Here is an 11,201-nt window from a genome sequence, read left to right on the forward strand (position 1 = left end):
TTTAAATCATCCGTAACACTTTTGGAGAGAATACTCTTCGACATTGTTATTGTATATGAAATATAAGGGCAAATATGTAACTGAGAAAATTTCAAGAGTGAGAATCGAGTTCTTCCCTCCATAGCAGAGCACTGAACAATTCTATTTTAACATCCAAAATGGGTGTGTGTTAAAAATTAAAATTGCATTGCTTCCTTATCACTATTATACCGATCCGATACATATATAACAGCATCAATAGATTGCATACGCAATAAAAACAAAACAAAACAAAACAAATGCCCACTTTTATGCCCTTTTTACCCTCTGCAGTACAGTCTTTACCACTGAAATATATGCAAAAAGTACAGCCAGGGATATTTTGTTCTTCTTAATTTGTTTTTTTCCCCAATCTCGTTGAACAATGAACATGCATGAGATAATATGGAGCATGCAAGGAAAAAACCCTAATTCTAAAAACACTTTTCATAAAAAACCCTAGAATTTGAGAGTGATCTCACTCCCATTACTCTCCTCAGCCAACCCTTTTCTCTCCCCTTCGTTCTCCCCACTCTCCCCTTTCCAGCTGCTACTCTCCGATTTCCCATCCTCAATACTCTCCGACCGGTTCCCGCCTCCCGGAACGTCAGATTCCGGCGAGCTGTGCCCGTGGTGCGCCGCCTTGTACATGTGCAGGTGATGGAGAGCGTTGTGGTGCGGCGGAGGCGGCGGAAGCAGCGGCTGCTGCGGCGCTGCAGTGTAGAACTCTTGGGGAACTGGGGTGGCGGCACAATAGTGTGGCGGCGGCGCGTGGGAGGTAGGGTGGGCACCGTAGAGAGTAGGAGTGGCTGTATGGGCGGCAGCCGCCGTGGCATATTCCGGTGGGACCCAGATTCCTCCTAGGACCACAAGCTGTGGTGCTCCTGCACCTGTTTGAGGACTTGGACTTGGTCTTCTGGTGTGAAGCCTATACTTCTGTTAACAAAATAGAAAATGGGGTCATAAAATTTCCTTTTTTATAAAATAAATAATATAAAACCATAAAACAAAACTACAAAAAGTTGGTATGGCAATGCATGGTACGTTTAGGTTGTCAGGTCGCAATGATCATGGTACAATAACAATAACAAAGGTTCTCTTTCATGCCTTTCTGTTTGTACATACATGCAGACAGTGGAGTGGTGAAAATAGGAAACATTTACCTGCAAATGGCTTTTAACTTCATCATTGGTCAAACCGTCAACCTTCATCAACTCCCTTATCTGTTTTGGGGTGGCCACTGAGTAAAAAAAACATAAAAAGTTATAAGTACTTATTTTATTATACATGAGATTCAAAAGGGTTGTTTTTTGTTATTTCTGAGTCTGCCCAACCTTATATATTAGTGCATGCTTGATTATTTATTTTAAAAAAATAATCACCTAATAAATTTTAGTTGAACATAGATTGTTAAATATACCTTGAGATCCACCAAGCATTTGGAGAGCATTAACAAATCGACGGTGCAGGTCTGGTGACCAACACCTTCTTGCTTTCCTATGAGTTTGTGTAGTTGTGGTTGTTTGTGCCTGAGATGATGCAACTGGACTATTCCCTTTTCCTTGATCAATTACAGCACCATCACTTGCTGAATTCTCCTTCTTATTCTGACATGAAACACCCTTCTCTCCCTCTCCACGTTTCTTGTCTTCAATTTCTTTCTCTGCAGAAGCAAGAGCCAGTTCAGGGAGAGGTCGCAATGTGGAGCCTTGGCAAGAGTTTCGCTCTTTTGAGAATGGGAGAAAGGCTCCTCCACCATTCCTTTGTTTGTTGTCTAGAGCTAGCTTTGGGCTCATGCTGAAGCCCATGTCAGCTTCTTTTGGTGACGTGATTGCAGCTTGTTGTTTGGTTCCTTCGCTTGCTTGGCTCCACAGTTGTGCAGTTGTCATCCAATTTGCCTTGTCGGACATGTTTGTTGCTTTCTCAGAGCTTTCAGAGGTTAAGTGTTTCATGGGTATGAATTCTTCAAGAACTGGCTTTGTGCTTTGACTTACTTTGAAGGCCTGAAGTTGCTGCCTTGAAGCCTCCATCGCTATTCCAACGCAAAATGAAATATATTGTTTGGTGTGAGAAAATGATTATTGATAAAAAATTACTACATATTGCATGCTATTTCTACACTGAACGATTACTTTGAATCACTACCTAATTAGCATTCAAAGAAATAATAATAGAAGAAGATGATGATAAAGGTTATTCACAAACATCAGAGTTTATTAGGAAAATCAGAATAACAAAAAAAAAATGATCGAGTTCGATAATATAATATATATATATATATATATATATATATATATATATATATTTAATTTAGCATGGCTAGCTTGAATCTTTAAGGTTTCTGATTCTGTATGTTGAATTAATTTATACATCGATCGGGGTGTTGTTATTTGTTAAAGGATGATATAATTTGGAGTACCGTTGGTGAGGAGTTGCATGCAGAGAGGAAGTTCACGCTTGAAGGCATCAATCTTGAGACGTTCTTCCTCTAAGCGAGAAAGGAATTCTTCAAGCTTGTAGGTCTGATCAGTTTGATCTCCAAATGATTTGAGTAGCAAGGAATAGCTATGTGGCTTGCAATCGAGGCTTAGTTCGGACGGTGAAGCCATTGTTTTCCCGTATAATAATAATAAATAACTATAACAACTAACAAGCACAGTGATTAAGATATGTTCATGCCAAAATAGGAACAGGGTGGTATGTGGGAACAAACAAGAGCAAAAGAGGGTGTTTGGCTTCTTCCTTTCTAGTTCTTGTGGGGGCGAGAGAGAAAGACAGAGACAGAGAAAGGGTGCTAATGTTGTTTCTAAACACAAGGAGGATCGAGGGAGGATCGTCTTCTTTTTAGAGGTGAGTTCAATGGGAATAAAGTGGGTTTAAGAGAGAGAAAAAAGAAAAAGCATGGGATAAAGCAGAGGGAAGTAACTTCCTACAAAGAACCAATGCTAAAAAAGTGTAAAAAAAAATGAGAGAGAAGGAATCAGAGAGTCTGACATTAGAGGGTCATGTGCTTAGAGCCTGGTTTTAGAACATCTCAGTGTTCTTTGTACGAATTCAAAATCACTACAAAAGACGATTCTTCTTACTGTTACCCCCCTTTTTTTTTCTTTTACTCCTTTCTCTCTTTTTACCCCTTTTATTTTTGGCTTTCTTTTCGTAAGAGCTATGTGCAAATGAGACTCAGATTCTCCAACCATTTCAAATCAAAACCTCATTAACGGTGTATTATCTTTGTTCCTTTTCTTTTCTTCCGCTCTAAACTTTCTTAGTTTGATGGGATTTATTTTGCTTTTTACCGGATATATTCATGAATTTTTTGTTCAAAAGTCTTTGGAATTAAGTACAAGGATAAGGATGCATACATGTCATGTTACCCAATGGTCTTACTTACCCCATCTTCAACAGAGAAAACAAGGGTTCATTTTTATGTAGGCTTCCAGTACTATCATTTATCTATATGAATGCCTTTATGGATTGGGGAAAGATTAGGATCAAATATAGTTCTTAAATGGATGGAAAGGAGTATAGGGAGTAACTATGGCATATTATTGGTTGCACTTGATATATATAGCTCATGCTCAAGGAATGACCAAAAAAATCATTTTATGAAATCTACATAGATGCAGATGTTGGCCACGTGTTGTGCAAGCTAGTTTTTGTGGGTGTGTACATAGCAGTGTATGCTATTGCTGTTGCAGCAGCAATAATTAATGATTCTATGATGATTAATTAATTGGAAGACTTCGAATTGTGGGGGAGCATATACCATCAACATAATTTTTACCAACACAGTGAATAAAGAGAAAGGGAGAAAGAGGGAGAGGGAAAGCACATATTCAAATAGGTTTTAGTATCAATCTACCTTGCAACTTTCTCTTTGAGTCCAAAAGTTGCATAATTGTCATGAATTTGAGTGCATTCAGCGAAGGGGAGGAATATCTAATCTAAAAGACGAGACATTCACCATATAGAATAAAATATTTGCCTCCAAGAAAGGAATATCTTAGTTCCAATTCTGCGACTCTAAATTAAGGGAACACAACCCACGAAGCTTAAAGGGGAGAAAAAAAATAAATCACCCTCCAAAAGAGTGATAAAGGAGCCTAGCAGGGGAGAATCTTCTTCTGCTACTATCTTTAGTGAAGTGGGTAAGAAGCTAAGAAGATTCTCTTTTACATGTTAAGCGAATTTTCGTTATTTTGGTTAGAAAGCCAGTTGCAAAAATATCAAATACAATAGGGTCCAGTGAGGGGTTTGATCGATGAAAAGTTTTTAATTCCATCTAGTTTATTGATTGGATCACGTTTAATTTACTTGATTCCTTCCGGGTTTCACTCAAGCAATTAAGATCAATGTACTTTTTCCCCCAAAATCATTCGTAAATAGATATGGACTGCCTCACCTTAATGCCTTTTTATAAAATTAACCTTAATACATAGGAAGAAATATTACAAGTATAAAATATACCATGTTTTTACTTAATTTTTTTTCTCATTTAATTTAATTCAGATTAACTCAAGTCACATATCTGTATATAGTATCTGTATATAGTAAGTAAGTTTACCATTGAAAATATCCAAAAACTTACTTAATGTTTTATGGTATGTGTGAATTTGATTTAGTGATATTTAAAATGTGCATTAGTTGTAATTTTTATTATGCTATTTTTTTCATTAAAGAAAACACGAGTTTCTCAACAAAAGAATTTATGAAACTTGTTTCGTTTCAAATCTTTCATCTAATATATGTCATAACTTTATGAAAAAAATGAATTATTTAAGCCACAAATGACTAATTAGTGACATATAATAAGAAGTCAACTATTTTTAAAATGATACAGATGTTTTAAGTCAGTTTTTGTATCACATCCTCGACAATACGCTGAACAAATTTCATCAATGTGTTTGGACAAGTTTAGATAAAGGAATATGAAATGTATGATGTTTGTTTTAAATCCATAATATAAATTAATGTAGTGTATATAAATGTAGGTAATAAAGTAAATTTTGTAACTATACTCACCCACAAAGTATAAAATAAATGAAAAATAAATTATTACAAGAAGACAACTCGTGCTAAAAAATCAATGAGCTAAGTAAAACATTGAAAAATTTTTGATTCAATTCGACAGCTAAGATGTTAATCAATCAATCAATGTCACAACCGGCAGTTTAGCTTTTATATATTGAATAATACATAATAGATGCTACTATGTGGGTGAGTTCCGGTACTTACACTCTTTTTTAAACATATGTGATTTTGTATTAATATACTTTGATCTTCTGTCATCATTAAATATCATGATATAGTTAATATATATAGCATTTTTTTCAAAAATAAAATATTAAGAGAAGTTACAGAATCAATGGTAATCTATAATGAATAACAGGGCGTTGAGTGCCTAATGCAAGAATTAATCTAAAAGTAGGCATACAAAATGTATTTTGGTTCTTTTCAACAAGCAAATACATGCCTTAAATAACTGCTCATATTTTAATAATTCTTTCATAAAACTGTAAAAATAAGTACCTATCTTTTTAAAAAATAAATTGAACCAAACATTCACTACACCTCAATTAATAGATCACGGACATTAATTAACAAAAAAAAAAAAAAAGACAACTTATTTTAGCTTAAATAATGTATATTTTATTTGGGTTCATATTAATTATGTTTTGGCAAAACGATAGTCATCATATATTTCATAAAGTTTGCATAAAAATCACTTGGTCGATGAACTACCCCTCGTGATTATAAACATACAACAAATAAAATAAAAGTAGCAAGTTCATAAATTGTCTCGATTCTTCATTAACATCTTTTAACTTCCTTTAATTTGTTGATGATACATATGCATACATGTTGCCCGTATATACGAATATCATTCTGGCACATGGCCGAGAACATTATAGAATGAATTAGTGAGATTGTCTTGATCAATATAGTATAAAACTTCTACCGCGAATTTTTCAAAAACTTAAAAACCTATCCTCAAAATCCGAAATATTATGTGAGAATATGTAATATATATTATCTTGCAAATAATACGATAAAAATGTCTACATCTCGTGCTTCATAGGATGCACAAACAAAAGATTATGTGATTTTCAATTTAAAAATAAAAAAGAAGAAGGAAAAAGCAATGTGTGTTTGTGTGTGTGAAAGTGAGAGGAAGAGTGCATCGAATTCCCTGAGCCTACAATAAAAATGGCTGGTTGCTTTCTAAGTTGAGTCTTGGTGTAGAAGCTACACTCCAACCCACAACTTTTCTTCGGATTCTTTCTTTTATTTTGTTAAAAAAGAAAAATGAATAAAGAGAAGAGGGGGAAAAAACACATAATAACAAAGAGGGATTATCCTCGAGACACGTGTCCATAATATTCTTCCCTATCATCCTTCTTCTGAATATCCCTTTTGCGTTGCCTATTTGCAGTACTTGTCAGAATATTCCTCCCTTCTGCCATTCTTCTTATCGCTCTGTATCACGATATTCTTTTACTATACATCTCATATTTCACCCTTTTTTCTTTATTTTTGCTTAGTTTAACTTCAAGAATCAAATTTAAGAATTTGTATTGTATGGTTATGCCTCGGATTATTATGTCATGTAAGATTTATTATTAATATTAATTTAAATATATATTTTAATTATGCTTATCAAATATAACTTCTACTCAATTTCCTTATTTTTCGTTTGTGTTAAATTAATCAACTGTTAGCCATAAAAGGGAACCAAACAACAAGTCCAAATAATAGAACCGGCCTTGTTAAGTTTACGCTTGAGTTTTGTAATTTACTTGCCTTTACACGTAATCTCAGCAATAAGAAAACCAACCTATAGCTATAAAAGTCTTAATAATTTAAAGTTAATTAAAATTATATTTTCTATTTGAAGTCACTACTTGATGATAGATATACATAATTCTTCATCTATTCTCTTTTTCATATTAAAACTCTAATATCTCCTTTTAATTTTTGACTACAAATTCGGACATAAAAAATATTATAAAATAGTTTTGCAAATTTAATCCTAGTAATACATGTCTATTTGATTACTTTTTTCTTATTTTTCACATGACATTTTATACTCTTTAAGTCAAGGCTACTTTTTCGGATAAGTCAACTACTATGGTGTAAATTGAATTATAAAAATTCAAGTTCAATCTTAATTTTTATCCTTCCATGCACAACTTATTTATATTATTACGCTGAATCCTGATTAATTGAATCTTGGATCTTACGTGCTAATTTTTTTAATCTTTATTTTTCTTATGTTCATTTTCTTTTATATTTTTTTTTGCTTATTATATCACATCATCCATCATATCTTGTTTTATTTCTCTCTTTTCTTCTTATTTCCCTTCTCTTCTACCCATTTGACATTAAAATTGGTATCAAAGAATTATTTTATCCACCATCTCAGCCACCCCTTCCGGTGGCTCAGCCACTGAGCCAGGTTGCTGGGCCGAACGGCTAATTACTGTTATTATATAGAAATTATAAATGGGCCTTGGAAGCCCAAACACAAGCCATAAGTAGTGGACCCACATTCTATTTCTCCAACCGCATCTAATCTGATGTGCTTTTCTCAAATGTGAAACAGTAGTAGTAGTAGTATCAGTACCACCATACACCACTTTCAATCTTTAACCAATTTCTTGACCCCTCCAAATAAAAAATATTCTAACCTCTGCAAAATTTCTCTCTCTCCTCCAATCAAATTGGCAAAAAAAATAGAAAAGATATTGTATGAAATTTTTTTATTTTTTCTTTAAATTTTAGCAAAACAGAGAGAGAGAGAGAGAGAGATGGGAATGATGCTTTGTCTTTGCGTCAAAAGCTTTATAAAAAAAAGAAAGGCGAAATAACAGCAAGTTTGAGACAAAGAATGGTGTAGATAGATCATCGGTCCATAGTAACGAATGAAGTCTCTGAATGACTACTGGTGAACGAAGGGATGCTACCTTTTAACGACAATTGTTACACTTCTAAAGCTTAAAATAATAAGAAGAATAGCACTTACAATGTTACTTAAAATATATGCTTTCCTTTCTACAATCTACACCCACTATGCAGGCAGACATACAAAATAAAAAAGTGTAACTAGAACGAAAACACGATAATATAAGTTGATATTTAGATATAGTACGCACCCCACATGCTTTTTCTTTGTATATTTTGATTTGGAATATTGATCTTTGCACATTACTTTTGGTGTATGATTTTTGCTTTATTTGTCTAAGGTTGAGTGAGAATTTTGATAGAAAATTATATATATATATATATATATATATATATATATATATAATTTTTGGTTATTCACATCATTCTAATTTGGTGTAAGAATTGCTCCAAATCTTGTAGAAGAGACTCGTCACGTGATCTAATATTATCTAATTTTCGTGCAATAACTAAGAAGAAAATAGTGCTACCAATTAAGATAAATGGTCTGCGATCATTTTTCAAGTTTGACTCGTTTTTCATCTTATATTTCTTTTTATTGATTTATCAACACAAGTACATGTGTATTTATAACAGGCACCTATAAAGTGACATTAAGCCTCCTAAACCATTGTTTCATGCCTACAAAATAAATAAACAGGTATGCTCATAAATTAACTGAAACTAAATTGCAAATGCAAGTGCGGTCTAAGATACTGGAATAAGAAACAAATTAAAGTTGATTAATTAGAAGCATGAATATTAGAAAATAAGAGATTCTATTCTCTTGAATCCAATTATTTATCAAAAGTTATAATTCATGCAATATAGTCTTCAAATGATCAACATATTCAATTTCAAAATTCTATTCAACTTGGATAAAAAGAGAATGGTATTATATGAATATGAGAACTAAAAAAGGGATAAGCGAATGGACTTTAAGTAAACATTATATAAAGAAAGATATTCTCATGGGCTTTGCGGAAAGCCGAGGAAAGGTACGTCTACGGGTCGAAGGATTTTGCATATATGTGAGATGAGAATCACTGAGTACTGAACTTGTTGATTTAATTAAAAGTATATTACCAACAGAATTGTTCTACTAAAAATTCTCTGTTTCATTTGAGGATTGATTCTCAGCGCTTTTAGGCATCTTAAAAACAAACTAACTCAATTATTATTCACTGTTTTTATTTTATAATCCTTGCCAGCTGTTTGCATATTTTGTTTATGCTCCCATGTGGGAGAGTGCATAACTTTCTGCATCATTGATCTTCAACCCCGTTTTTTTCTGCTTCTTAATCACCTCATTTTCATCTGTTTCTATTTAAGGTCAGTGTTGGATTATTAGAGCTCAAACCCTCTTAGCTCGAATAACCCCTCAAATTAATTAGTGACTATTTTGGATATATAGCCATTCAAATCACATTTCAGAAGGCTGATCCGTTTCAGTGATTACAATTGTTTTTGAGAAAAGTTATATATATTTTATTAATCAGAATTGATTTTTAAAAAAACACACTTATATTTACTCTCTAAATAATTTTGCTTTACTATTCAGACAAAATAAGCTCTTCTAAAGTCACTTTTAAAATATTATTCAAGCACAATTTAATTAACAAAGCCCGTTGAAGGTTTTGGAATTTTAGAGCCCAATCAGACATAAGATTCAAATTATGCGTCACTGAAACCTTCCATTAATTGACCAAAATGAAAAAGAAAACGTTCCATTAAAAAAAAAAGAATTTTGTTTTTATCATAAACAAAAAAAAGAGAGCATGAAGTTTGTTCTAGTTTGCTGTTGATTTGATAAAATGATAAATAGCCCACCAAATCAATTTGGGTCTGCGATATTTGAATTGGAAAATTTATCATCAGACAATATTTGAACATTTTACTAACTTCCTTCCAAACTATTGAGATTCAATTCGTGAATACTTCGGAAAAAAAAAAAGATTTCAAAAACATGCAAATTACAAGAGTAGGAAGTATTTAAGTTTTTCTATTAGGATATCCATCGACAGATTTTGATTCTAATTATCAAGAACTAGCAAAAATGCTTTAAAAACTATATACGGTGGATAAATTAGATGAATATTGTACATCATATCAGAGGAATTAATCACACGGCAAATATGGCGACAGAAAACCAGCGTATCTTTCATAGTTGTACAGAGAATGAGCTCCTAAGTTTGACCATAGATAAGAATAAAATGAGCACATAAATAAATATATAGCATCTGAAGCATAAGAGAGAGTGGAGGATGGAATAGAATCACGTTGGTCGGCCTCTATTGAAAAGATGAACTTGTTGTAAAGAGAAAAGCTACACTAATTCAGAGTATTGGCGAAGACTGGAATTTTGAACATTGTGTTAAAATAATTGTTGACTCACCATTATTGTTTGTGTCAACAGAAAGTAAACTGCCTACATCCAACATCATTGTCAAAACAAAATTCTGCACTTACAATGAGGTTGAGTTTTGTGGGAAAGTTCATGTATCTTTTTTAGCCCTTTGTATTTAGGAGCTTTGAGTGCATCTATTGTCAATCTTGATGTGTTTTTTGAAGCTGTAAATATGAATATGATTAGGATAAGATAAAAAGTTTTCTTATATATACCCTATCCTTAGATGGGTAAAGGTCAGAATGATTAACGAAAGGTTTCGTGTGATAGTAGCATAGATGGATTGAAAAATCATATCATGCGATAATATATTTAGGTGGATAAAAAGAAAACCCTTAAGAACAAGTAGTAATTCTTTGTAATCCCGTCATTTAAAAATAATAAAGCTGGGATGCTAATAAAAGCGCATGTTGAAAATCACATTTTTGTTTTCGCCAGTAATATTCAATCATGATACAATAAAATGTTGATATTTAAAAGTATATGCTTTTCATATTGAGGAGGTTCATTCATTACATAGCATATTTAAATGGTTATAGCTACTCTTTTATTTTTCAATTACAGGTAATTGCTCTTCTTTTCTTTTGGTGAGAGATTTCCGAAACTCTCTTAACTTTTTTTTTTTTTCATTTGAATTAACATCTTACTTAAAACTTACGGAAAATCAAGTTCCTTATTACTTAGACCCGTGATAGTTTGTTGCTCTTCTTATTGAATTATTATTAGGTTAATTAAGAGAGAAAAGTAAACTTTATTGTGCATAATATTTTTTTGGTAAAATTTACAATATTCCGAATAACTAAGAAGCTTTAGTACCTCTTTTATATGTAGAATA

The 11,201-nt window shown here is 32.6% G+C and overlaps 1 protein-coding gene across 1 annotated transcript; it reads right to left on the reverse strand.

The window, feature by feature from the left end:
• Window positions 1-213: 213 nt before the first annotated feature.
• LOC113874881 (myb family transcription factor EFM) lies at window positions 214-2,796 on the reverse strand. The gene is made up of 4 exons (XM_027513116.1): window positions 2,438-2,796; window positions 1,439-2,050; window positions 1,182-1,258; window positions 214-954 (listed from the first exon to the last, which is right to left on the reverse strand). Exons 1-4 carry the CDS (start codon window positions 2,625-2,627, stop codon window positions 478-480), a joined length of 1,356 nt encoding a protein of 451 aa, XP_027368917.1. The 5' UTR covers window positions 2,628-2,796; the 3' UTR covers window positions 214-477.
• Between the last annotated feature and the right edge of the window lie 8,405 nt (window positions 2,797-11,201).

Source organism: Abrus precatorius, unplaced genomic scaffold, assembly GCF_003935025.1.
Source record: "Abrus precatorius isolate BTA unplaced genomic scaffold, Abrus_2018 Scaffold8, whole genome shotgun sequence".
NCBI classification, from domain to species: domain Eukaryota; kingdom Viridiplantae; phylum Streptophyta; class Magnoliopsida; order Fabales; family Fabaceae; genus Abrus; species Abrus precatorius.

Coding starts and splice junctions, on each gene's coding strand:
- LOC113874881 (XM_027513116.1), bottom strand. CDS start 2,627: ATGGCTTCACCGTCCGAACTAAGCCTCGATTGCAAGCCACATAGCTAT. Junction 1,259..1,438: donor AATGCTTGGTGGATCTCAAG/GTATATTTAACA, acceptor TTTTTTACTCAG/TGGCCACCCCAAAACAGATA. Junction 955..1,181: donor AAGTTAAAAGCCATTTGCAG/GTAAATGTTTCC, acceptor TTTTGTTAACAG/AAGTATAGGCTTCACACCAG.